The sequence below is a fragment of the Cucurbita pepo genome, chromosome LG04 (genome assembly GCF_002806865.2).
Source record: "Cucurbita pepo subsp. pepo cultivar mu-cu-16 chromosome LG04, ASM280686v2, whole genome shotgun sequence".
Taxonomy (NCBI): Eukaryota; Viridiplantae; Streptophyta; class Magnoliopsida; order Cucurbitales; family Cucurbitaceae; genus Cucurbita; species Cucurbita pepo.
Genome location: NC_036641.1, coordinates 10,780,475 through 10,808,363, shown reverse-complemented (window position 1 = coordinate 10,808,363; position 27,889 = coordinate 10,780,475). Strand labels below are relative to the sequence as shown.

Below are 27,889 nucleotides of genomic sequence, written 5' to 3'. Positions count from 1 at the left end.
TTTTTTTTTTTTTTTTTTTTTTTTTTTTTTTTTTTCAATTTGAATTTGTTAATTAATAAATTCTATTTTTTCATGTAATCAAAACAAATTTATTTTTTCAACTTATTTGTATCAATTGTTTTATAGGAAGAGCATTAGGTTGTTCAGTGATTTCTATTCATCGGACATAATTGTCGCTTCACCCCTTGGTCTAATTACGGTGAGTTATTTTTTTCCTTAACTTCAAGGAGCATTTCTTTACCCAAAAATTTATATTTCCACTATGCCCCGAGTAGATATTTTCATACTTTGATTATTTGTAGGATTATGATATTTTTCAAATTTTCACTATAATGATATTCTAGCTCTTAATGTAAGAATATGCTTAGTTTCAATTATTTACCGTGAAAATGAACCCCGCCAATTATGATATATATAAGGTGTGGTTGGATATATTTTGGCATTTTTTTTTTATAAAATTGGAAATGCATAATTTACTTACGAACACTTTTTATCAGAAACTTGGCGAAATGGAGAAAAACAAGGAGAAAGATGTTGATTATCTTTCTTCCATTGAGGTATTACTTCTGATTAAGTGTATTCTTGTGTAGCTCCTCTTTTTCTTCGCTTATATGAAGATTATGCTTCATATGAACAGGTCCTAATCATTGATCACGCAGATATTATAGCAATGCAGGTATTTCCTTTGCTACTAAACTATAATCTTTGTTTATAGGCTTTATGATGCATTATAACCTTGAGCTCATGTGAATACTAGAACTGGTCCCATGTGAATACCGTTATTGAACACATGAATAAGATACCATCGAAGCAGCATGGAACCGATGTGATGCGGATAAGACAGTGGTATGTTCCAATTTATCTTTGTTCATTATTTTACTCAAATGTAAATCAAAAGAATCTATGTCAATTACAATAAAACGGTATCACATGAAACCTGTATTGATGACTTCCCTCTCCTCTCTCCCCTCCCTTGCTACCCAACATTTCCATCGACCATGACTCCACTGCCACTATTGAGAGGGTCTACACAATTGAGATAGACCAAAGGTATAGAGTAGAAAGAATGAAAATCACAGACACCAAAGGATCACTCTTTCTTCATCTCCATCCTGCAACCCTCTGTTCTTGGCTTGTAGATTGCTTCACAGATCTACAAGGTGGTGCTTGTCCCATCAATTTTGACATCCGTCCTTCCTCTGATGATACCTACCCTCTTTTCCCTTAAATTGTGCCTTGCATGCTGACAGACTCCCATCCCCTCCCCAGCCTCAGATGGTCCACCCTATATAGTCAAAAACTCATTGGATTCTCTTTCGGGCTGAATGCATCCTCTTCTTTTACTTGCCCAAATCCGAAGAGCCTAATGGATTCCACAACAAGCCCTTTGCTTCGACCACTATACATCCAACCCACTTCATTCATCCCCCACCACATGTCTTGACCCATAGTGACCCAATAGATCCATTCCCTTCTCCCCCAGGCCCTACTGGATCTGCACCTAACCTGCTTCCCCTTCTTGCTACCGACCCTCTCTCTCACCCATCTTTGTTAATATCGATACAGAAAACTACTTATTTCGCCCCTTCCTCCTCTCCTCTGCTCCACCCTCTCCTTCCTCTCTTGTCTTCCTGCATCTCTTTCCCTGCATAGATCAACCTAGGCCCTCCCCTTTACCTGACCTTGGTGACTCAATTGTGGGCCAAACTTAGATGGAGCTTCCCGAACAACCGCTTCCCCCACCTCCCTAACTGACTTGGATGATGCAGTTGAAGACCCAACTAACTGGGCTTGTTTCCACAGTAAACAACGACAAACCTTCCTCCTCTCAACAAGGTGGGCTCACACCATTTGGATGATTATTACAAAGCATAATCCTGTCATAGTGATGCTTCAAGAAACTAAAACCTTCATGGAGCTCTTAGAACATTGATGGGACAGAGCTTGAGGCTAATGGAAGACCCCGTTTTTGGCAAGATCTTCTGGACCTATCAGCCCTTTGTCTTGACAGGTGGATTCTAGGAGAGGATTTTTATGTCACTAGATGAGTAATGAGAAATTGACTTGCTATGTTAGTAGAAGCATGCGAAAATTTAGTTCTTTCACTGATTGCTGTAATCTCATCAATTTGCCCCTCCAAAATGGCCTTTACACTTGGTCTAGCTTTAGAGAGAACCCCATTTTGTCCCTCATTGGTAGATTCCTTGTCTCTAACCCTATCCTTTATAAATACAAAGATGCACCAGTCAAGCGTTTGGATTGGCCTACGTCCAGCCATTTTCCCATCATGCTGGTTTCAGGTTCAATGAAATAGGGTTCCTACCTTTTTTGTTTGAAAATATGTGAATGGTGCACCACCCCTTTCTCCCTTTGATTCAAAATTGGTGGAGTGTCAATACCTATGATAGATTGTAGAGAAGGTCTCATTATATGGCCCTTTCTCATTGCTGCATATTATGTAAAGCCGATTCTAAATCTCAGAGCCATCTGTTTTTCTCATGCCACTTTGCTGCCAGGTTCTGGAAGGAGCTCTTTTCCTCCTGCTGTTGGTCTACTACCCTTCCTAATGAGATCAACAGCCTCCTTATGTTCTCGTTTGACATCCTTTTTCCTAGGATAGAAGTCTTATTTGGATGTACATTGTTCAGGCACTTGGAATGAAAGGAAAAACCCTATTTTCAAGGAAAGGAAAGTTCTTTGGAGAGTTCTTTGAACGAATTATCTTTGCTATGTGTTAGTACAAATGTTCTTCATTTTATTGTTCTTACAGTCTCTCTACACTTTTGTCCAATTAGAGATCCCTTTTGTAACTCCATTGGTTTTGGGTTTTTCCTTTCTTTTAAATTTCATACATCAATGAAATTTGTTATATATATAATTAATCAACCTGTTTTCATTAGGTTTGCATGCTTGAAAATTTTAACCCATTATCTACATTTATGAAATCACTGTCATATTTGTAGGTATCTTGATGGATATGCGAGGTTCTATAGGCAGTCAATTGTTTTGGGTTTTCACTCAAACCCAGGTAAGGTACACCTATTGTTTGTATGCAATCCAATCCATGTTGCTCAATTTCTTGAATCCCAAAATAATTGAGTTTCTAAGTCATTTTCTAACTTGATTTAATGCTACATACTATGTGAGTGAGAATACGCTTGGTGGGTTCAGAACTTTAATTTTGTACTATGTCAAAAATGGCTGGAGTGGGTTATTTGATTAGATCACTTGAGCAAGAGGGTTCTGCTATTTAAATTGTCGAACCATCTATAACAATGCTTTTAAACCATATGGGTGTTATTTATGTTGCAATGTCATCATGACATAGAGTGACTCGTTTTAATAATAATAATGGTCTTGAAAAATGTCATTTTGTTTAGTTTTAGTTTTAATTCTGATAATGATTTCAAAAAAAAGAAAATGTTGTGCGTCAACTAGTTCACATTTTTAGGGAAAAGATACGAATTTATAACTAACAATTATGAGTTTGGTAGGGGTCATTTGTTAATCTCTTTTGGGCAACGATAAATTAAATAGTAGCATGAACAAGTAATAAATAACACAGGGAATTCAAGAAAATAAAATAAAAATGTATTAGAGTATCTGGCTATCTGTAAATGCAATTGCTTTACAGTACTACCACAGCGTACTGTGCAATTATCCCAAAATGCCATTTTAGATATTGTCCCTTTAATGAATTATGAAATGGTTCGTTGTAAGCGGGAAATTTATTACTTCTCTGATGTTTAGATCTTGTATGAATAACTGTATTTTTATGACGTTGAATCTTTTATTATAATCTTAATGATTGCGATGAAGTATTTTTAATTTCTTTTTCATCTTGTTGTTAATAGATATAAATGGATTTTTCAATCGCCACTGCAACAACTTCGAAGGAAAGGTGCATCTTTTTTCTTTGTTACATTATTGTAACGCAGAAATTTAGCTACCTGGAGATGGGCATTCAATGGCAGATTTTTTTTATTTATTATTTACTGATTTTCTTTTACTTGGTATGGTTTCATCTATATTTATTACATATCCTGAATGTTTAACATGACTTGTCGTAGGTGAGGTTGTTATGTGAATACAAAGGCATTCTTCCAAAAGTGGTGCTCCAAGTCCGCCAGGTTTGTCTGCTTTTTCATGCTTTTCTTTTCCTTGCTCTTGCAGCAGTTGTTTTTCATAAGAACTTGAGGAGTTTTAAGTGCTTCCTGCAAAAGCACCTTAAAGTTGTTTGAATTGTTTTTGAAATTGCTCATTTGGGGTACTTTTCTTGTGTGTATGTTTGTTTCAGGTGTACGAGAGATTTGAGGCAGACTCTATAGCTGATGTTGATGATGCTCGTCTTGAGTACTTTTCCAAGAAGGTTTGTTTCTTTTATTTTAGTGGTGTAATACAGAATGCTTTTTCCTTGGGGGGAAATAGAAACATGTTAATTTTTTAGCTTCGTTTTGTCAAAAGATTTGAGGCTTGATTTTGAACCTGGCTGTTAGTGTGATGCTGGCCTCCCCTGCAATAATTTTTAGATGATCGTTCATGCAGTGGTTAGAGCTTTTGAAATAGTTATAAATCTTTTCTTGATGTTCACAATGATTAACGATATTAGGCGAGAATGGAATATATACGAGAAGTTTATTCTGCTTAAAATCTAGTATCACACAGAGGTTGTGGAATATATACGAGAAGTTTATTCTGCTTAAAATCTAGTATCACACAGAGGTTGTTTTTGTTTTTTTTTTTTCAAGGTTCTTATTTATCCTGGTGATCTTGATCAATTTTGGTCTCAAATAGCAAATACTTCAGTTAGTTGTTTGAGGATTTGACTTGGTCGATCTAAGTGAAAATAAAGTCGGATAAACCAAACTATCTGGGAAAAAAGTTAGAGGAAGTGAGATTCAATACCTTTATTATTGATCTGATATTTAAAATGGGTGTCTAATTTCTTCTTCAGGTGTTTCCAAAGATAAACGAATCTAGTCAGGTAACGTTTTTTCACTAATGATGACATTGTTTGATTGATGAAGTCTTATTTATATATTTTTGTCTTATCTTACCTGTTGAATTTTGCACTCAGGGTGGAGTCATGCTATTCATTAGTTCTTACTTTGAGTTTGTCAGAGTTCGGAACTTTTTGAAGATGCAGAATGCTTCATTCTGTCTTCTTGGAGAGTAAGAAGCCTGTCGTTTTACTTCTAAACTGATGCATAAATTTANTTTTTTTTTTTTTTTTTTTTTTTTTTTTTTTTGCCGTATCCTTGATTGCTTCTGTTGTCATGCATAATGATCTAGTTTTGTTCTTTAGGTATACTAAGCAAAGTGATATCTCACGGGCGCGAAATTGGTTTTTTGAGGGAAAGCGGAAGATCATGTTATACACAGAGAGAGCTCATTTTTATCACAGATATAAGGTTACCTATAACGCTATATACCTTTCTAAAAAGCTTAATTTCGTCTTCATTAGTGTATATTTGTTATCTGCTACTGAGAAACACTTGTGCGCGTCAGGTTTTGTGTTTTGGTAAGAACTAACTTTCATTGACCAGAATGGGAGAATATAAGGGGACAGAAAAGAACGATCGGGAGATTAGATCCCTAGCCACTCTAGTCTACTGGTTTGCAAAAAGTTTTTCCTGTTGGCAGTGATCCTAAAGAATTATAATTAGAAAATAAGGAACTTAGGGGGAGTACATTAAAAGTAGCTTAAACTTTTAATCATCTTCCATACATCCTCTAAATCACTCCCCTTCTCTTTGGAATTTCAAAACCACAAACCTAACTGCATTGGACCATGAAAATTGAACTTCAGATTTTAGAGGGGCATGAAGCAAATTGGGATACTCTAGAGAAAACGTTGAACCTAGATAACCTGCCATCGATGGAGAAAGAAACATTTCTCTGTTTACATGATGTTAAATTTTGAAACATCTTTTGTATTACAGTTGTATGGAAATGATTTACGTGCTGTAGTAAACTGAATTTCATCTATTAATCATGCTTATCCGACTATTCAAAATGATTGCTTAGCACAAGCATTTAGCATATATCATATACTCCCAATGAAGAAAAATTGTGTTTTATGTTGCACCTAACTTTAATTGTATCCTTCAGCTTCCATCAATTTTCATTTATTCAATAAAAAGTTACGTTTCTTGTTAAAAAAAAAAAAAAAATTGTTATCCTTGACCATGTATTTTTTTTCTTGGTCTTAGATTCGTGGCATACAAAGCTTAATAATGTATTCCTTGCCGGAGAGGAAAGAGTTTTACCCTGAGGTAAACATGATGATTTTCTACTGAACTAATTATTAAAATTATGTTACACCATATGTTTGATTTCATTATGACTTCCCCACTACTCTTCAGATTGTAAATATGCTTGATGGATCCGACAACATGACATGCAGAGTTATATTTTCTCCTTTCGATCATCTCCGGGTAAGTGTCACTGTGCTGTTGTATTAAAACTTGTTTGAGGTTGATATTACGAATTCTTTTACATATCCAAGAGGTTTGAGTTCAATTCAAGATGCCATCTTGATGTGCGAGTGCTATATACATTATGCTATTACTTATAGTTGCAATGAGATCCCTGTTTCTTTCATTTTATTAGTTTTGAATTTCACATGACGAATTAACCGTTTTGAGTTCTTTGAGTAATCCTTCCTGGTATAAAAGACATAAAAAGAATGTCTAAATCCAGGACTACTTAAACGAACATAGAAAAGTTACTACTTTGTATGACAGTTCCCAACTCTTGTGATTCGTGGTATTTTTTACGAACTTGGACTAAAAAAATGGGAATTGTCAAGGTTTTATGTCAGTTGTTTTGTAAGTCTATTTATTTGAAGTATAACTCAATTGGTTAAGACATATATTCTCAATTAAGATGGTCAACTGTCGACACTCCTATCTCACATGTTGAATTAAAAAGACGTTGTCGTTGGAGTATAAAACTACTTAAGTGGCTTCAAATTACCGTTCTTCCCTTCCGCTCTTGCTCCGTTATACTAACCTATTATCAATTTTATGTTAGCTGGAGAGAATAGTTGGAACCGTGCCAGCAAAAAGGATGGGGACATCAGATAAGAATGTCTTTGTATTTTGCTAAGCCCCCCTTGTAACAGCCAGCATGCTCGCTGAAGGACCGAAACAGCCATGTGATGGTCTCTGCAACAGTAGAGATGCGATGTCCCTATAACTGCCACAACATCGGACTCTCTTCGCGGCTAGGCCCAACAATTTTGACTCATAAGTTCTGATTTTTTTTTTTCTTAATCTGATTATTATTTGTGTATTATGTACTTTTGAGATTTTCATTATGTTTATGTACTTAAAATTGAGGAAGAAACTAATGTTTATGTAGGCTTAAATCTTTAATTAACATTATGATTCCAATTAACTATCTGTCCTTTTAAGGAAAACAATATTTTGATTTTTTCTCTGATATTTCTTGTCCGTTTTGGTCTACAATGTATCATCGTCAGTCTCACGATTTTAAAACGCGTATGTTAAGGAGAAGTTTTCACTCCTGTAAAAAATGTTTCGTTTCCCTCTTTGATAGATGTGGGCTTTCACAATTTTCTACTAGACATGCCTCTCCCATGAAAGCTACATCTTCATACACGCTAAATAAACGCTGGAGCACGTGGGGGGTCGGCAAGTTGTCTTCGCACAAATTCACAGACGATATCTTTGATCATTCCAATTTGCACTATAATGGGAATGGGAATCTGAATCTGATGGGGTGTGAAAGAGGCGCAGATGGAAAAATGAATTTTTGCAGGTTTTGTTCCCCATGTCAATACCCAGAATCTATTCTCCATGGATAAGGTTTTTTCCATGAGCATTGTTGCCCATGGTTGACTCCATCCAGCTTAGGCGGAAGTAAGTAGATTGGGCGCCCCTTGTTTAAATTAGATTCCATTCAACCTCCTTTTGCACCCATTTTATTCTAAGGCATTCTGGAGAGACTAACAACACATGCTAGCTTTTTCGAACCTATAGTAGTCAACTGCTGATACTCTAACCTTGGTAAATACATACACGTGAATAGAAGTTATAAGGGACGGTTTATTTGCGTCGAACAATAATAATACATGAAGAGATAATGAGCTGAATATGAGTCAAGAATTGAGTTGTGAATTCTATTTAAGTTATTCAAGTCACCAACCCGAAATTAAGTCAATTTTTTAAAAAAATATTGATTCAACCAAACTAAACTTGTATAGACTCGTACCGTGAGATCCCACATCGGTTAACGAGGGGAACGAAGCATTCCTTAAAAGGGCGTGAAACCTCTCCTTAGTAGACAGATTCTTAAAATCGTGAAGCTGACGACGATACGTAACAAATCAAAGCAGACAATATCTGTTAACGATGGCCTCGAGTTATTACACGTACCACATTTAAAAATTGATTGATTTTGAAAGGAAAATTTGATTCATTTGGTTGTTAGGGAGGACCTTCCTCAAAGTTTGGTTGTTGGTCTCAATCACAAATGTCAACCCAATTATTCCTTTTTGNAAAAAAAAAAAAAAAAAAAAAAAAAAAAAAAAAAAAAAAAAAAAAAAAAAAAAAAAATCCTACCATTAATCATTTAAAATAGACCGACTAATGAATTACGCAACTTATTTTTAAAGAAAAACCTTCAATCTCTACTTTAATTAACGGCCAATTTATCAATTAAGTTAATTAAGTTAGGCACAATGGATAATTAAAAATAAATCAGACTTATATGGGATAGAAAATGAATACAGTGATGACTGAAAACAACAAGATAGTAACTCAAATCAACTCTAGAATAAATATGATAGAATGACATTTAAAAATGTTTACGAAACATCGAGGATAATACTGCAATTGTTTAAAGAACAAATGTATATTTTTAAACAAATAAAAAAAATTTAAGAGTTTTTTTTTCGATGTGATTTAGCCTAAATATTAGACTTCGTTTTAAAATTATATTCTTGATTCACCATAATTTAGGGACCAAAGCATAATATTAGAAGACATTGAAGAACATGTTGGCCACAAGCCCATAACAATGAATCTTTTATCTCCCAACCCAAAAATATACATTTTATGCAAATATATCTATAGAGAGAAGAAAGAATCCATTATAATCATAATTTGATATTAATTACTGAATATATATTTTAATTTTAAAAATACTTCAATAAATTATTAAAAAAAATTAATTCTTTATATTTGATAATAAAAAATTAATTTTAATATGTGTTTCAAAATAAAATGTTAGAACGGTTATTAAATATTTTAATTTTTTTTTAACTTTATTATTTAAAAGAAAATCGGATTGATTTTGATAAGAAATTTTAAAAGATAAAGATAATAAAGAATACTGGAATCTTATTCTAGATTTTTGTGATCCCGAAGAATCCATTTACGAGACAACTAGCTACGAAAAGTTCTCCCATTTTACAAACACCGCTCTCTTTTCAGCGGCCTATAAATACAGTAAAGAAGAAAGCGTTTTTTTTGTGAAGCCTTCAAGATTTGGAAGAAAGATTGTGAAGATGTTAATGAGTTGGAGAGTAAATATGAGCCAAAGATGACTTGCCTTGCATTTGTTCGAAGCTTTAAAATGCAAAAACCAATCTGTTCGGGAAGTCATCCTTGGATCATTTTTGCTCTTTTCACTCATTTTCCCCCTATAATACTGCTATACTACGAGAAAAATGTGACTGAATGTATGTTGAGTTGCTCGAGTTTAACTTATTAACAAATGTCGTGAGAAATGTGATTGGAAACACTACAGATTGTCTAGTTTATAGAGTTGGTTAAGGCACGAGATCGCTTCCCTTATGATCATACAATGTGGGGACAACTACAAGCTCATTAACTAACATTTAATCGTGCACTGTCTAGATTGACATGGTATGGTACACATTTGTATTAAAGTAGTTGGTAGCTACAAAGCTGCACTTGATATGTAGTACCATTTCATCAAGTTATTGTGTGTGAGGAACTGTTAGGGTATCTCTGTGATATCCCACATCGGTTGAAGAGGGGAACAAAACATTCCTTATAAAGATGTGGAAACCTCTCTCTAGTAGACGCATTTTAAAATTATTAGGCTGATGGCGATATATAACGAGCCAAAGCAAACAATATCAGTTAGCGGTGGGTTTGGGTTGTTACAATCTCCAATTATCGTCTAGCAGTAAACTTGTCTAGATAAAAAATAGCTCACATAGGTATTAAAGTACCTAGTAGACAGGAGGGTCGTTCCCTCACGATTATATTTACTGTACAATACAAAGACTACTAGAGATTGATCGAACTAATTTTTAACCGTGGACGGTCCAAATTAAATAGAAAAAGAAAAAAACAAATGAATTGTGCACCTTTTTTTAGTATGTGTATTAACTTTAATTATAATTTAATTTATATGCTTCTAAAAGTTTATATATATATATATATTTCCATTTTGAAAATATTATAATTATGATAATAAATTTTGATTAACTCCGATTAAGTTGTGAAATTATGATTATGGCGTATTTTATGTATTTTGTAAAAAATTTATTAAAAAAAAAAAAAAAAAAAAAACGTCGTCTTGATTCTGGAAAATGTTTTGCATATGAAACTAGAACGACCTTTCTACGCCGGCTCCGTCCAACCCTCCGCCCTGCCACATTTTTTGTTTCCCTCCTTTTTTGCAGAGAAGAGATGAGAGAGAAGGAGCGCGACAACGAAGCGTTTCTGACATGGAAATAGAAATCATAGACACTTACTATGCTAGTTAATAAATTATCTCCATTCCTGCGCGGGTATATGGATGCCTGATTCTTCCATTTCTTTTTTCATTTTTCATGATTTGGATCTTGAAACGGGACGGGCGAAGTTGTAGTACTTGGCCATTGATTCGTGTGTCGAGATCATTCTGTGAGTGTGATTTCTTAGCTCATTTCATCTTTGTTGCATTTGGTGTTTTTATTACTGAATTGAGTGTTCGGATTCCGATTTCGTTTTTTTCTTTTATCACTTCCCATTCTATCTCGTGATTTGTAGTTTTGGATTGTCTGATTGCTGCTTAGGTCTCTTGTAGAGGAATCTAGGCTCTAGATTTTCTTTTCTTTGGTAGTTTTTGTGATTTTTTTTCTCCGCGAGTTGACTACTGGTATTGGTGTGCTTGCGTCTTCGATTTGAATTCATAGCGTTTTTTCGTATTATTAGGTCCAAATTTGACCTACATAAGCGTTGGGTTGGTTTTGACATTTGGTGGTATAGGTTGGTTTTAGTTGTTGGGAAGCTTCAAAGCTTTGAATGGACTATTCTTTTATCGTGTATAAGTTGTCTTACCTATGGATACTCTTACTGCTTTTACGGTGTCTTGTTGAAATGATTGTTGGCAAGTAACTTACTGTAAAAGTTTCTATCAGTGTACAGGGCTGAGGCCTTCTGTACTACTCATTAGGTGTTAACAATAGCAGGAATTATGATACTTTTGAGTTCTATAATCATTTGGACCTTTACGTTTTCCATTTAAGTTAATCAGATTTTTTTAAAAAAACTTATGACAAAGATCTGTATATGTTATCAAATTGCAGATTTCCTTCATCAATCAGTTTACAGATTCTCTGGTAACTTTTGACATACATTTCTCTCATTGGAGAAGTGCATATTGGTAGATAGCAATCACAATGCTAATCGCTTAGAGATATAGCTGCAGTTCATTTTGTTGAAAATGAAGATAACTCAGGCGTGGATTCCCCAGGATATGCAGATTTTGCCAGGGCCTCGTCATCGTACTCATATGAAGAGGCCTATGTGGATTATCATTTTGGTTTCCTTCATCATTGTATTCCTTTTCTGTGCATACATGTATCCACCTCAAGGTAATAGTGCCTGTTACATTTTTTCTTCTAGAGGTTGTAAGGTCATTACGGATTGGCTTCCGCCTGCTCCTGCAAGAGAACTTACTGATGAAGAGGTTGCTTCTCATGTTGTCATTCGAGAAATTTTGAATTCACCTATTGTACCATCAAAAACTCCAAAGATAGCATTTATGTTTTTGACTCCTGGGTCTTTGCCGTTTGAGAAGCTTTGGGACAAATTTTTCAATGTAAGTTTTTTGTTTTTTTCTTATCTAAGCTGTTTCTTCTTCTCGCGTTTTGCATGGTCTTTATTTCCTTGTAATAATTGATGGTGTATGTGGTTTTTCATAAGCCACTAATAATGATGTTCATCAAGGCTTGGAACAAAAAGTGTGAAATTTGTTTCAAAGAAGGGGAATCAGTTGTTTTAACATTGAATTGTTATTCTTTCATTGTCAATTCATTACTTCTTTAAATGTTATCCTCAGACTGATCTCTTTACCAAAAATTTATCATCTGGCAGGGTCATGAAGACAAATTCACTGTTTATGTTCATGCATCTAAGGAGAAACCAACTCATGTCAGCATCCACTTCTTGAATCGGGATATTCATAGTAATCAGGTGCCTTCAGTCACGCTTAAAAACTAAAATAGAGCTATTAGTCTATTTGGTGTCAGATTGAAATCCCCAGTGCCTCTGTGTATGCTAGCCTGATGTTAAATTTCACTCACGTCATATGGATCATTCTTATTCTTTTTCTCATTCCCCTTTTTGATCTGAATGTAAACAATTGGACACTTAATTGATAACTATTGCAGGTGGTGTGGGGTAAAATTACTATGGTTGATGCAGAGAGAAGATTGCTGGCGAATGCTCTACAGAATCCGGATAATCACCATTTTGTTTTGCTTTCCGATAGGTGACTGAAATCTCGTTTTTTTTTTCTTTTTTCTTTTTTCTTTCTCCCTTTCCATGGATGGTATTGCGTTCTTATCCTCAATTTTAACGTTCCTTTTATTTTGCAGTTGTGTGCCTTTGTATAGTTTTGACTATATCTACAAGTATCTGATGCCTTCAAATATAAGTTTTGTAGATAGGTGAGTATGTGCCTTCACGCTTCCTCTCCGTGTATTTCCTTATGACTTGCATGGAATAGCTATTACACCCAACTTCTCTGTGAGAAAATATCTACACACACAACTCCTAGCAGTTGGTTACTTGTCAAATTGCTAGACCTTCAACAATTTAATGCTGCATATTGATTTGTTTGTAGAATATTTCTAATAGATGCAATTATTTTTTCAGCTTTAAGGATCCCGGTCCACATGGAAATGGCAGGTATTCAGAGCACATGTTACCGGAAGTGGAGGAGAAGCACTTTAGAAAAGGTGCTCAGGTACGCTCTGAAAATTTCGATCATTCATCCAACTTTCCACAAATTTGATTAGTTTCATGCTGCTCCTATCATTTTGTTCTTTTTTGGAAGAATCCTTTTGTACACGGACGGAAAGAATTAAGTGCTTTGGTTCTTTCATTAACGTCTGTGCTTGTCTGGGTTGCCACGATAACTATTTGAAAATTTAATAGTTTTCTCTTGATTATTTTTAGTCATTTGAAATGTCGCAAAGCTTAAAGTGGTTTTGTTGGGTAGACTTATGGATGCATTGATTCATACATCTGCCTACTTTTATGGCTTAGATTTCAGATTGAGATATTTCTCCCATGCGCACTTGTGTCAATTAATGAAATGTCTTGCAAATTTAACCTCCATTTTCTTTATTTGTTCAGTGGTTCACCCTGAAACGGCAGCATGCTTTAATAGTTTTGGCTGACAATCTTTATTACAACAAATTTCGCAATTACTGCCAGGTGATTATAAACTTATTTATGTTTCTGTATTTCTGTTGCAAAACTAGGAAACTTAACTATGTGTAGTTTTCTTTTATTCATTTTTTACATCTTAGGGATATAGTAATGCTCTCTCTCTCTCTCTCTCTCTCTCTCTCACGCACACCACAGACACATTCATTAGAAGATAAGTTGAACTATTCAGACTCTTCGTTTTCCTGTACAACTGAGCAAATTTTTTTCGAATAGGCAGACACAGTTTCTCTAAAATCAAGAATACATCTGGGATCTAATAATATCTTCTCAATTTTCATTGGGTTTGACCTGTAGTAGGAGTAGACTTCGAGAGTCTTTTCTATTCGCTCTTTCATCCGGTTGATATGTCCTGGTACACTCGTGTGCCCCTTTCTGAGTTCTCACAAGTCTGCAAACACTTATCCTACTGACAACCATTTATTGAGTTTGAGGTTATATGTTAGTTCCTTCAACCGATTCCATTTTTCTGTCAAGGTCTTGCCTTTCAAAGCTCTGCTGAGGGGATATTTGCAATTTTTGTTACATTGCCCGGAAAAATGTCAGGGGACTCCATTTTATTTAGTATGTAGTGTGATCCCTGGTTTCCATAATTCTGTGAGGTTTGTTTTTTCTTTTGGTTTGTATATGCTCCAAATTAAAAAGCTGTCACCGTCCTCTCACATGTAATTTATCAGCATTTATTGTCAATTATGATAGATCCTCTATCCATATGGTTACCAAATACCGACTTACAACCATATATTGATATGTATATTCTCATCCACAGCCAGGTTTCGAAGGGCGCAATTGCATAGCTGATGAGCACTACTTGCCGACCTTTTTCAATGTAAGAGTTTCTCCAGACACATCTACAGAGCCTTTCCCCTATTTCTTACTAAAAACTTCCCCTTCCCCATCTTTTAGATTGTTGATCCCACTGGAATTGCAAATTGGTCAGTAACACATGTTGATTGGTCTGAAAGAAAGTGGCATCCAAAATCGTATAGAGCAGAGGATCTTACCGATGAGCTTTTGCAGAATATTACGGTATGATTTATTTACAGTTCCAATATTTTCACTCACCGATTTTCATTAGAAGCTCTAAAATGTTAGCTTATTCCAGTAATTTTTACTCACCCCTTATGATATAGCCCTACCATATGGTAAGGTGATGTAAAGGTGGTAACTGTTGTGGATGATTATTTTTAATGGTGCTATCTTCGCAGTCAATTGATGTGAGTGTGCATGTAACAAGTGACAAGAAGGTATGCTTGTTCTTTTGTTAGAAATTTCGAATGAAACTCGGTTGGTGTCTTGATCTAATTTTTGATTTTCTGGGGCTTCTACAGAAAGAAGTACAAAGGTGGCCTTGCGTGTGGAATGGTATGCAACGGCCTTGTTACCTATTTGCAAGAAAATTCTATCCCCAAGCTCTGGATAAGTTGCTGTATTTTTTCTCCAACTATACGACAAATTGAGTTAGGTTTTTATGTTCACATATCTTTTTGAAGTTTCAGATTCTTTGGCATCAATAACTTACCAAGTTTTTTGTTCAAATCTGGTATTTTATTCAGTTATAGGTTGTAAATTCCTGTCTTGGGAAGGTTTTAATGTGACCAACCACCATTCCTGAGTGCATCAAGCTGCTTGCCGAGTGCCTAAGGTGATCTGGTAGGAAGCTAACAAGTTGGTGTTGCTTCCTCGGGGATGGGCGACATATTATCTCTTTTTTACTTTCCGTTTTTTAGGATTTTTTTTTTTTTTTTTTTAATTTTTGGTTAGGTTTAGCACAGACGCACAGATGATTTTGAAGGAAGATTATTTCCATATATCTTGTTGTAATATTTTGTAAACATGAGGATCTGAACTTGCATCTTGCAATTTTTTACAAATATGTTAATCTTTTGTGTTTCAAAGTATCATATTTCTGTGCGGCACTTCAATTAGAAAGCTGTGCAAACAGGAGGGACAGAAAGGTCAATTTGTCTCGAAAGTTCGCGAATGGACTAATTGCATTATCTGGTCTGTTAACTTGAGATGTCCAGAACATTTTCCTGCTCTGTTTCTAGTTTGTTAGAAACTGACTTTCAGGTTCGTCGGGCGCTTTCACAGACGATGCAATCTTTCTACCTGCAAACTCGGCCAACGGTATGTTAGTCTTGTCTTTTTCACTTTAGGTAGCATTTCCCCTCTGTGATTTAAATATCTGCATGGTTCATTTGATGCTTATATTTTAGGCGCTCACATTTCATCTGTGATTTAAATATCTTCTATCTCTTTCCAGATCATATGACTCGTTCTCCATTGCAAAACATCAGATTCAGCATGGTGATTCTATTAGTTTCTCTGCACATGTTTTCCTTTTCAAACGTTTTCTAACCTTGGCATTTTATTTGTCAACAGCCGACCATGATCACTACAAAGCCTTGGCATTTTATTTGTCAACAGCCGACCATGATCACTACAAAGCCTTGGCATTTTATTTGTCAACAGCCGACCATGATCACTACAAAGCCTTGGCATTTGGCAACCAAGCTCATCCATCGCAACTCTTATCGACAACCACCCTATGACCCAAATGAGTTGAAGATCAAGCAAAGAGGATACAAGTTCAATTGAACGCTTTGCTTATCTTGGAAGTCGAAGATTAAGGAATTGAGCTCTGTTGGTAATGAGGCCCATTCAAATCTCATCTCTTTGAAATGAACTCACGGTTTGATCCTTTGAAATTAACAAGCTTCAAAATATTGGGTTTGTGGCTTTCCTGGCTATAACCACATCAGTGGTTACAAATGCAATTGTTTTAATCAAGCCGATTACAAGCTGAAGTACCTACGCGGGGATACCTAAGAGGGAATTCTTGCTAAGGAGTCAGGAACGTCTGATGAATGTAGTTCTCAATAAAATGCTACTTCGACTCCAAAAATTAAAGAGGAAAGGTTTTTAAAAAATAAAAAAAATATTTGAGTGAATGATATCAGCATTCTTTTCCCTTTTTGATCCCTAATGATACTGAACTTTAATTACGACATTAATTAAACTCATACAACTAGCTCGTCATCTGACAGGAAAAATCATGAAGATCAATTGAAAATTCTGGTGTGGCCATATAAACAGAAAACCAAACAGAGGGCTTTTGATCATGAACAAATGAAACTGTTCTTCCGCCGGATTGATTGTCAACTTCTTGGTGACTAAGTTAAGTGAAGATTTACTAATTTGGTTAAGAATGTTCAGATGGAGTGGATTGGTTCAGCAACTTAATGGGGTTTTTTTTAATCAATATATAACTCATGGATAGCAGATCCATGACAACAAACTATTGATGCCTTGTTATTGTACAAAAAAATATATATATTGAGAGAAGGAATATGCTATTTAGGTACAACAATGGGGGCTGGAGGGACTGACTTTTGAATAGGTGTACATTCCCACTCGCCCTCTTTAGTATGAGAATAAATAAAAAACTTGGGAGCCCATGTCTCACCTCTGGATGCCATTTCTCTTGCAAACTCCCTTTGTTTGTCTTCCAGGACTCTCTTTGCTCTTTTTGCTGCTTCCCAGTCGTTGCTCATAATGCCTTGGCTCACCTCGCTCCATACAACTGCTGATTCACTTGGCAACACACTCTGTTCAATATGTTCAACTCACAATCAGGTATGTGTATGTATACTAATTGATGTTCATGTTTTGCCTAATGAGTTAAGACATGCTTTGATCATTGAAGAACTCGAAACAAGTCCAGAGAGCTTTCATGGATTTTGTCAAATTTCCATTCAATTATAGAAAGCCTGAATGGAGCACAATATGATGAAGAAAGTTGATTGTGGATTACTTTACCCTTAGGTCTTGAACTGTAGGAGTTCTCAGCCTCCAAATGTTGTCTTTTGCGTTGTATATGATTTCAACTTTACCGCTCTCGATGTTCTTCACAGTGACAGTTCTGCAATATAAGTTGAATGAGTACAGAGGAAATTGATAGCCATATTTGATGTTTGTTTATGTATTTCTGAGGAATCTGGAAATATTCAATATGGAATTGTTTGAACAGTTTGATTTTGAATTATGAAACCAATAGATATGTTCTTGCAATTATAAACTAATGAAAGATCTGAAACCAATAGATATGCTCTTAGAAAGTAGAAGAACAATTAGCACAGAGGCTTAGATTACCTGTCCCATTGACCATTGATCTCGTAGAGAGGCTTTGATGAGAAGCTATCTAAAATCTTTCCTTTGATTGATCTAGCATTTCCTCCAAACCCAAAGAAAGACAGACCTTTACAACGTAACTCAGCTTCAAGACCAGTGTCCTGGCATGCAATTCTGATACTACCACTCCATTCAGCCGCAGGCGTTGGAAGGAATTTGAACATGAGATTTGGTGAATTCATAACATAAGTTTCTCTATGATTTGCAAGTCTCAGCTCTCTCTTACCACTGACTTCCACCTCTACTGATGTCCCTACAAAAGTTGGATTCAAACCCAAATATTTGTTTAGACCAACTAACTGACAGTGTTATTCACTGTGCAAATAACTTCTATCCCCAAACACAAAAGAGAGGAGATTAATAACAGCAACCCTCCACTTATGCCATCTATTATATCAAGATAAATGCAGATTTTAGGTACCATAGAATTTGGCCTTCGGCAGTTGACACCATATCATCTCCAGGTTTTCCTTTTCATCGGTAGCATGGAGCGCGCTCACCGGTGGATGATGTGAAATCTATCACAAATTTCCTAACAGAGTCAGTACAGAAACAGAGAGAGACAAAGATAGAGACAAAGTAAAAACCTGCTCAAGTAGGATATTTAGGGAGCCTGCTGAAGCATGATGGGTCTCCCCAAGAATTGGGTTGAAGGGAGCAATACCAAAAGTTAAAGGACGAAGAGTAGATATGTTCCATGCAACCACAGCCACAAATCTGTCTATTGGGTTCTTCCCACTGTTGCATTTCCGTAACATGTCTTCATTGAAGCAATACACTGATTCACCATAACATTGAAGTTGTGATTTTGGCATGTTCAACTGTGGGGGCACCTGAAATTTACACATACGATTCATACTTTTATCACCAAAACTCATCTTATGTTTGCATTTGTTTGTACATACAATAACCCATAAACTTACATAATTTTAATATAAATATTGATGGGTGAAAAAAATAGCACTAACACAGTCAAATTTCGTTTCTTTTCACAAATCTAAGTACTAATATTACCAAATTAGTTTTTAGGGACAAAAAATGGTAGGATGTAATTACAGAGTCGCATAACATAATTAAATAAACAGTTCATAAACTTAGAGAGAGAGAGAGAGAGAGAGAGGAGAAAAGAGGAACCTTGAAGTGAGATAAATCGGATCCTGGCCGTATATCTTTAAAGAGGCTTAGGATGCGTTTGAGCAAGTTAGGAGATCTGTAGTCGGCCGCATCCGATCCTCCCTCCAAAGATAGTGGTTTCGTCAGAGTAATTCTTCTAACCTCCCCCTCCGTGTCCACTCCCGCACCCTATTACATTTCCGGCGTTTTGTCAGTCCAAAAACTTTCTAGCTCCCACGCGCTGTTAGGAGCGTCATTTTCACGCACATCAGTGCTCATAACAACAATGTTTTTTTCTAAAGGAAAAAACAAACAAACAAACAAAGAACTTTCCCACGTGCGGCTCTGACCGTTGATAAAAAGTGGCTTGAAGAATTTATTAACAGGATATTGGTTCTTGGTTGAACTAATATCTATAAGACATCTACCCGCCATATGAGACCACCCCACATTTAGCCCTTTGATAAGAGCTTACCAAAATTAATAAAAAAAAAAAAAACTCATACATTTTATATTTTCTATCAAAAATATTTTTTCACTCTCAATAATATTTTTAAATTTCAAAAAAAAATATATATGAAAGATACTTTACTCTTAATTTATTTTTTATAAAAATAGTTAATATTTTGTTTCAAAAATATTATTGGTGTTTAAAAAATACTCTTCATTATTATCTTCAACTATTTTAAAAAGTTTGTAAAATAATAATTTATATAATAAATATTCATGAAAGTTTAGAAGTAGAGTTAAAACTCTCACTTTTTTTTTAAAAAAAAAAATTACTATCCATATAGACAAAAATTATACATTTTTTTAAAATATCTTTTTTTTTAGTTTAGAGTTCAGACTAAAAATAATATGATACACAGGACTAAAAATGGGAGTCAAAATATATTCGATAAAACCAATAAGTAATGCAATACACATAAGCATACATAACAATGTTCATATGTTACACTAAAAATCTTAACTGAAATTATATACATATATTAAGAGTAATTAATTCAAATTGAAAGAGTTAGACCTAAATCATTATAAAATAAGATCTAACCTAAAAGAAAAAACAATTCTACCTTGCAAAAACCTAACAATGTTCATATGTTACAAAATCAAGGTATTTATTTTTTCAAATAAGGCTTGAAAATAATAATAACAATAACAAAGGGCAGAAATATTTTTCATTCCTTTTAGTACAGATATATTAGTTATTAACTTGGAATTAAAAATCTACCCATGGGAATTTTTTTATCCAATCTATATATTTATTTATTTACCAGACAAACTCTCCCCCTCAGGTAACGTTCTAAAAAAATACAATTTAAATTCAATCTAATTTTATAATTATTCTAGTTTAGTTGATTTATTTTAAAATATACCATCACCTGTCTTTAATTTTCTTTTAAAAAATGTCATAAATCTATAAATCTAGAGGCATGTGCTTGCTTCTTTTTTTCCCTCCAAAATCTAGGGCACCAAATATCTCTATACTTTTTATCCTAAAAAACGGGCTATAAAAATTTAATTCACGTATAAATTTCATGCATAGTCTACAAAGTTAAAAAAGGAAAATATATATATATATAATTTAAAAGAAAAAAAAAAACAAATATAAACGTCCAAAGTTAAGTAAACAAAACCTAAATTAAGAAAGCGTCCACCATATTATTATTTTAATAATGTAAAAAGGGGAAAAACTAGCCAGCCGCGTGAACTCCCCAATGCCGCTAAAGACGGCGATTCAATCAGGGAAAGGACCATTACCAATACTTAAATATTTGACGATGATTCCCAAGATTCCGTTTAAACCGGCCGTAAGACCGCTATCGATTTTCCTAAACCAGAGATAGACGCAGGCCGAGAAAAGCGGTTTTCAGTCGATTCGAGGTGGTTTTTGTAAAATCAGCGATGATCGATCCACAATCGATACAGAAAAATCTCACAAATAACATCTAGAGAGAAAGAGAAAGAGAAAGAGGTACATACCATCAGTGGAATCGGTGACGATCGACGGTGCCTGAGGAGTCGCCGACGCCGGAAGTGTGAGGAGTGTAGATTCTTCGATCGAAAGAGATGAGGAAGAGAGAGGAGTCTGTTTAGGTGAAAAGTGAAGAGGAATCGATAGAGAGAAAAAGAGGGGAAAAGCGAGAGAGGTCGGTGTTTGTGCGTCGTGAAGAATAAGAATTTTGGCGATTTAAAAAGGGGATTGTCCAATGAGACGTAAGGGAAAGGATCAATAGAAGGCGCGGTGGTGTGAATGCCATATTATTCTATTTATTGCCAATCATTTACTTATTAAATACAAAATTTTAAAAAAATATATATATATTTTTTAAAATTTTAAATATATATTAGTTACTTATCCTAAACTAAAATATAATTAAAAAATGAATAAAATTCTTAAAGCCATTTTAAAAAATATATTCTAATAAATAAAAATGAAGTAAAATAAAACTTGGAAGTTAAAAAAAAACAAAGACTTAAAAATACTAAAATTAATTATTGTAACCATTTCCAAGAAAAAATGAGTAAATATTGCCTTTTTATCAGCATTTTTAGAGTACGGTTAGTATGTTATAAATAACTTAATTTCTAAATTAGAGTGTAAAATTGTTTAGTTCATTTTTTTTGTTCAATAATTACCAAAGTAGAAATTGAATTATTAACTTTTAAAATAGTAAATAATGTTTTATCCAATCTTAAAATTTGTAATGAATAATTAAAAAAGTAATTTCTAAGCTAAATAAATCATATAGAGTAACTAATAAATATTAGAACAAAAAGAAAAATAAAACTATTTATTATATTATACAATTAAATAAATCACGTATTTTCTTAAAAAGGAAAAAATCACAATTAAATAAATTAAACTTTTGTGATTTTACTCATATACCCTACCGAAACATATTATGTGACTTAATAATGAGGACTATATCTGTAATTTAACACGAGATACACAATAAACAAGTATTAATTTGACTTGTTCAATACGATAAAGTTACATGTTTACGGAATTACCCAATTACGCGTGCATTTAGCTTTTGCTTCTCTTTTTCGAACAATTTGCAATAGTCTCATTCACACGTGGCTACCACTGTCGGCGCCGGCGCCGGAGCCTATCCCATTTGACCTTGTGATCTCCCGCCGACAACCCCTCAACAGTTGTTGAAAGTAAGCCAATCTTCTTTGACCACGTGTCAATCGTATGTCACCTCTTTTTTATTATATTAATTGGATTGTTGAACACGCATTTTGATGTCTTAATTATTAGGTTTTGTATTTTTCTGTAATTCTTTCTAATTTTGATTATTTCCAATAGCGAGCCATATAATTACTCCATCTTTATTCACATTTCTTTTATATTAAAATTAAAATCATTTCAGTTCAATTATAATTATTTTACCATTAATTAAACATAGTATTATATATAACACTAGTTTATCACTATTTTATATTTCTATTAAGATTCTTTTATAATTATTAGTTAGTTTTTTTTTTATTTTAAATACTAATCATGTGAGATGCATAAGGATCGACCACCACCCATAAAACTAATGGTCTCTTAGTTGGTCACCATGCTTGCCCTGGTCTAAGTGTAACGAGGCTTAGGCCTTGAAGAGAACCACTCTAAAGATCCACAAGTTAGTTGGAATGAATCAACTGAATTCTTAAGGTATCAAAAGTTCATTTGATACTCTCGAGGTTCACTTATTTTCTCAAATTTAAAAAATCCTACCATTATTTTCAATCGAGATTGAGGGACTTTTTTTTTTTAACAACCAATATAAAATAAAGAGGAGCGACCATTTGGAATGGTACATCCACAACAAATCTCAAACTCTCTGGTCTATGCTACTTGCCAAACTGAATTCGTCGTTGAACCAATTTATCTATCAAACTTTGGCAATAACGTGAAAAATAAGTAATTTTCTTTTATGGAAGATCATGAATAAGGAATCGTGAGTGTAAGCAATTGGGTTGGAGAGGGAGACGAATTTGATGGAGATCAACAACTTCAGAGAGTAACGGCTCGGATGTTAGTGTCCAAAAATGCTAACATCAATCCTTTCGTAGAACTTATCCAACCTCCGGTGGAACCCACTTGACCAAAAAGGAAGAAGTCAAAACTAAATAACAAGTATGTTGTGCTGCTAAACAAGGTTTAGGGAATTAATCAAAACATAACTAAGATGTTACGAATCTTACGCAATCCTAATCCAATCGACTAAGGATCCCCAAGACCAATCGAAAGTCGGTAGATCGAGGGGTATACTTGGACGTGACCAACATTTTGCCCTGGACCTTGAAGGAAACCATTATGTGTTACACAACCATAAAAGAAAAATATAGCTCAAAATAAATGTGTACTCCGTGTTCATCCTTAAAATTATAGAAGTAGACAACTCGAGAAAACAAACCTAGGGTCAGACCTACGTGCCCTCACGAACTAAAAGAGGAAATAGATGAAAGATGACGAGGCAAAAAGTAGATCATGGGTGCACACGTGACAGATAATATAAGCTAGTTAGGTGACACGAAGATTGTATAAGACATGGATGGTCTATATCACGACTTCTATAATAGTAATAGACATTAAATCCATTAGGCTTTATATATATATATATATATTATAATCAACAAAGAAATTTATATATATAAATTTAGCCTCTAAATTTTGATATTTCTCTATTTAATTGGGAACTTTCAAACTTTCAATTTAATCTTGAAATTTTTTTTTTAATGAATTTAATAAATAAAAAATTGAAAATTTGAAGATTCCTATAAATATAAAATTTAAATATAAATATAATAAATAAATAAATTAGAAATTTATGGAATATAAAATAAAAAATTGATATAAATTATATTTTAAAAGTTTGAAACTAAATATATATTAAATTTATAATTTAAGAAAAATAAACTTAAAACAATTCTTTGCGTTCGTCACGAGGTAAGAGAGAGAAGGAGGTGATGAGATAGCGATAAAAGAACAGGCAGTGCAAAGCGAAGCAAAGATGGAAGCACCGCTTTAGGGTTCAAAATTTACAGATAAGCCGTCTTTAACTTTTTTTTTTTCCTCTTCATTTCTTTTCAATCGAGGCAGAGAAAAATTCCTTCCTTTCTTCCCGCCACCGCCATTCCACCGTTCTCCTCCTCCGCTCCGACTCTCCGGAATTAGGTAATTTAGTTCATGGTAATTGTGGTTTTTGTTTATGTTGCTGCTTGGTTTCCTTTTTCATATCTTCATTTTCTTATCCCTAATGATGCGTTTTTGTAATTTGGGTTTTTTCTCATTGACGTTTTAGTGTTTTTGTTGTTTCGCATGGTTCAACTGTTCAATAATCCGCTCTGTTTGTCCCGGAAGTGAGGGGATACGAATAATTGTGGGCATTGAGGGATGTCAATTTAGGCCTTACATCTCTCTCCATGCGAACATTTCTCGCTCGTCTATGTAATCTTAGAAATTCCTGGGTATTACCTTATTCGAATAGGTTGCTGGCATTGAACAAGCATGTATTTGACTTAATTCACCAATAAAATCATTATGTCTGGATTCATTTTTTACCCGACTTCTCATACTGCTTCAGCTTAATTTTCCCGTGGTCATGTTGGTCAGCTGTTGCTGAATTGCCTAAGAATAGCTTCTCTTTGTCTGTCACTTGTGAAAATTCATATGCGGTCACGCAACTACTTTCTATGGTGTGAGATCCCACTTCGGTTGAAGAGGGGAACAAAATATTTTGATAAGGGTGTGAAAACCTCTCCCCAATAGACATGTTTTAAAACAAAACACCGTGAGACTGACAACGATACGTAACGGGCCAAAGCGGACAATACCTGCTAGCAGTGGGCTTGAGTTGTTAACTATGTTCTCGTGCATTCTTTAGATTTTGCATAAGGTTTCATGAGTATGATGAGTCACTCATATTCTTGCATCTGATGTTCTTTTTTGGTTTTCATCGCAAAATAGGAAAAAAAAATTATGTGGGGCACTTTTCTTGTTGTGATTACGTACACAACCTATGATATTGTATCTATATTTTATTTCTATCCATTCAAATTGATAGTCAAATTTGTTTCCTTTTCTTGGAGCCTCTTTCTGGGCTAGGAGTTATGGCTAATGCAAGTATTTGTACTTTGTTTCATGAAATTTTATGACAGTCACACAGATGGCATCCCAAGTTGTTCGTGAATGGATTGGGATTAACAACTTCGCACCGGCTACACAAGACAAATTACTTGAGTTGCTTGGAAGGCTGAAGCAGGAGGTCATATACTCATACCCATATGTCGAGATGACAAAATCCATATCTACATGATCTATTTTTCCATTCTGCTTTATCTGCATTTCATTTTTTTCACAAACTCTAAAGATTCATTTACTTTTGATATCTCTCTATAGAATGTTGCCACCTTGACGGTACTTGTAATGGGAAAGGGTGGTGTTGGAAAGTCATCCACTGTGAATTCCATTATTGGTGAAAGAGCGGTATCTGTTAGTCCTTTTCAGGTACTCATAAGTAATTCACTTCACTTGTATTTTCGTTGATTCAAGTGTACAGAAGGTGCACAATTTGATTTAAGAAATGAAATATTTAGTCTGAAGTGCCAAGGCCTGTGATGGTTTCTCGGTCGAGGGCTGGATTTACATTAAATGTCATTGATACACCTGGCATCATAGAAGGTGGTTATATCAATGATCAGGCACTTGAGATCATAAAACGGTAAGTTTATTTATTATTATTTTTATTTCAAATTAATTATTATGAGATAATCAATTGATGTTTACCCTTACTGTATATCTTTATCCTTCTTTTTTGGGATTTCTTTTGGGGATTGGTGAGCAGCTTTCTTTTGAATAAGACCATAGATATTCTTCTCTATGTGGATCGCTTGGATGCATATAGAGTAGATAACTTGGAAAAGCAGGTTATTAGGGCCATAACAGAGAGCTTTGGAAAAGCAATATGGAGTAGGGCTTTGGTCGTCCTTACTCATGCTCAATTTTCCCCACCAGATGGATTACCATATGATGAGTTTTTCTCCAAAAGATCAGAAGCTCTACTGAAAACAGTCCGAGCGGGTGCCTCTTTCAGCAAACGAGATACTCAGGTGGCTTTCGCCATTTTTATTAGTCGTTGTCAGCAAATCTTGAGTTCCATTTTGTTCCTTTGTGCAGTTTTTAGTTGTATGCCCCGTCTATGTGAACAGTAGTTGATAGTACTCATTTCATCACGCTAGATATCTCCTTAGAAAAAATCAACTCCAAAGGGTTGTGAAAGGAAACATCAAGCATTGAAAATTAAACACGTGTAAATAGCTTAATTGTTTGAGTGAGATTACTTAAAGCACGTGAATAGCAGAAATGCATGACGGTCACTTTTCGGGTTATATCTTCATTTTTCTGTTAAAACTATGTTTTGTTGCCACTGTAGAGGATAAAGTGAGCTATTTTGTTGTTGGCATGCTTAAAACATGCAAGTGTTCTTTGATTGATTACTTATTTCGTAACAAGTGGCTAATACATTCAAGGATTTTTGGTAGTTAGTTTGTGAATGGCATTTAATCTCTTTGATCTTTCTTTCAGTAAATCTGTAGTATTCTGGAATGAGATGAAACCATGTCTTCCTTTTGTTCAACAAAACCTTACATTCATTAATCTGTTGTCTCGTTGAATGATAAAAATATCTATCTAAATTCTATACCTTCTAGGTACCGAAAATTCCAGTTGTTTTAGTTGAGAACAGTGGACGGTGCAACAAGAACGACAAAGATGAAAAGGTTCTACTTCTCTCTTCTTAAAAATCCTCATTAGAATGTTTTCAAATTAATGGTTTTGAATGTTCTTTTTCTCAATAGGTTCTTCCAAATGGGACTGCTTGGATTCCTCACTTGGTTGAGACGATCACCAAAGTCGTGTCGAATGGAAGCAAGTCTATTTTTGTCGATAAGAAGTTGATTGAGGGCCCGAACCCCAATCAAAGGGGGAAGGTGCTGATTCCCCTTATTTTAGCTCTCCAAGTATGCATCTGGAACTTAAGGTTTCTATAGTTTTGCTTCTCTCTTACTATTCAGGGATTGAGCCTCTCTATTTGCTTCTCTTTTTGGCTTGTTGACAGTATCTCTTTGTCGTTAAACCTATCAAGCGAGCAATAATAAGTGATATATCAAACGAAAAGAGACCGTCATGGGAGGTAGACGCATGAGACGAGCTTGTACGACTGCAAGTAAAGTAGTGATTTGGCCCCATCAATATTCTCAACAATGAATATGGCTTTTCTGTGAGTTAAACTCATTACTCTATTGTTCGTGTTGAGTTCGGTTATTGTCGTGTTTTGTAGAATTTTGAATTTTGAGAGATCCGAGTTTCTCTATTATGCAAATTCGTGCACGCTGCAACCTCAATTCGGGTACTCATATTAACTTTAAAGGATTGCAGTTCTTTCCTTCCGTCTTGATCCTTACCTAATCCTTGTCACTCTTCAAATGACGAACAGCTTCCTTCTGTTTTATGTCACCTTATTCTTCTGTCTCTCTTAGAATTTTTCATTCATAGATTTATAAAGATGCTTTTTTAGGGTTTTTTTTTCTTTTAAATATAAGTTGTACTAATTATAATTAAGGTATATGAATAAAAGTTAAATTAAATAACAATTAGTTAATATTATTTTAATAATCTAACTTAACAGAAATAAAATAGTTAACCACGGTAATAATCTAAATTCAAGAATGTAATAAATTTGTTGAAATTGAAGTATATGAATAAAATTAAATTATCCTCTTCGGTCAAATTTCTATTGCTGCAAGAGCAATTTTGAGACCCATATAAAAGATTATGTTCAACAATATTACAATAAAATACA

The 27,889-nt window shown here is 34.5% G+C and overlaps 4 protein-coding genes across 11 annotated transcripts in view; 3 read left to right on the top strand and 1 right to left on the bottom strand.

The window, feature by feature from the left end:
* The window catches only part of LOC111793828 (U3 small nucleolar RNA-associated protein 25), a 15,342-nt gene extending 7,938 nt beyond the window's left edge, over nt 1–7,404 (top strand). For all 3 annotated transcript variants that reach the window (XM_023675883.1, XM_023675882.1, XM_023675881.1), the window contains exons 12-25: nt 127–199; nt 498–557; nt 638–676; nt 758–846; nt 2,964–3,028; nt 3,855–3,901; nt 4,071–4,130; nt 4,298–4,369; nt 4,955–4,984; nt 5,078–5,172; nt 5,306–5,411; nt 6,213–6,275; nt 6,366–6,437; nt 7,036–7,404. In XM_023675883.1, coding sequence (XP_023531651.1) covers nt 127–199; nt 498–557; nt 638–676; nt 758–846; nt 2,964–3,028; nt 3,855–3,901; nt 4,071–4,130; nt 4,298–4,369; nt 4,955–4,984; nt 5,078–5,172; nt 5,306–5,411; nt 6,213–6,275; nt 6,366–6,437; nt 7,036–7,110 — 946 coding nt within the window. In that variant the 3' untranslated portion in view covers nt 7,111–7,404. The remainder of the gene's footprint in view (nt 1–126; nt 200–497; nt 558–637; nt 677–757; nt 847–2,963; nt 3,029–3,854; nt 3,902–4,070; nt 4,131–4,297; nt 4,370–4,954; nt 4,985–5,077; nt 5,173–5,305; nt 5,412–6,212; nt 6,276–6,365; nt 6,438–7,035) is intronic.
* Nucleotides 7,405–10,577: 3,173 nt separating this feature from the next.
* LOC111793021 lies at nt 10,578–15,622 on the top strand. Of its 5 annotated transcripts, XM_023674697.1 has the most exons (13): nt 10,578–10,907; nt 11,573–11,605; nt 11,689–11,792; nt 11,892–12,087; nt 12,363–12,461; nt 12,659–12,759; nt 12,866–12,937; nt 13,146–13,236; nt 13,629–13,709; nt 14,491–14,550; nt 14,628–14,750; nt 14,930–14,968; nt 15,053–15,622. In XM_023674697.1, exons 3-13 carry the CDS (start codon nt 11,710–11,712, stop codon nt 15,179–15,181), a joined length of 1,074 nt encoding a protein of 357 aa, XP_023530465.1. In that variant the 5' UTR covers nt 10,578–10,907; nt 11,573–11,605; nt 11,689–11,709; the 3' UTR covers nt 15,182–15,622. The 5 variants fall into 5 exon arrangements, with proteins under 5 accessions (XP_023530465.1, XP_023530462.1, XP_023530464.1 ...); XM_023674694.1 differs by having other exon boundaries at nt 11,689–12,087; XM_023674696.1 differs by having other exon boundaries at nt 11,573–11,792.
* Nucleotides 15,623–17,039: 1,417 nt separating this feature from the next.
* On the bottom strand, nt 17,040–21,251 carry LOC111793022 (oxysterol-binding protein-related protein 4C-like). Its single transcript, XM_023674698.1, has 7 exons — nt 21,012–21,251; nt 19,050–19,217; nt 18,503–18,748; nt 18,337–18,433; nt 17,877–18,168; nt 17,544–17,646; nt 17,040–17,332 (listed from the first exon to the last, which is right to left on the bottom strand). The coding sequence occupies exons 1-7, from the start codon at nt 21,012–21,014 to the stop codon at nt 17,078–17,080; spliced, it is 1,164 nt and encodes a 387-aa protein (XP_023530466.1). The 5' UTR covers nt 21,015–21,251; the 3' UTR covers nt 17,040–17,077.
* A 2,705-nt stretch (nt 21,252–23,956) lies between these two features.
* Nucleotides 23,957–27,558, top strand: LOC111793024 (translocase of chloroplast 34). 2 transcript variants are annotated; one of them, XM_023674701.1, is made up of 8 exons: nt 23,957–24,204; nt 25,188–25,294; nt 25,429–25,536; nt 25,626–25,750; nt 25,874–26,138; nt 26,739–26,807; nt 26,886–27,017; nt 27,146–27,558. In XM_023674701.1, the coding sequence occupies exons 2-8, from the start codon at nt 25,196–25,198 to the stop codon at nt 27,230–27,232; spliced, it is 885 nt and encodes a 294-aa protein (XP_023530469.1). In that variant the 5' UTR covers nt 23,957–24,204; nt 25,188–25,195; the 3' UTR covers nt 27,233–27,558. The 2 variants fall into 2 exon arrangements, with proteins under 2 accessions (XP_023530469.1, XP_023530468.1); XM_023674700.1 differs by having other exon boundaries at nt 23,959–24,204; nt 26,886–27,047.
* The last annotated feature ends 331 nt before the right edge of the window (nt 27,559–27,889 follow it).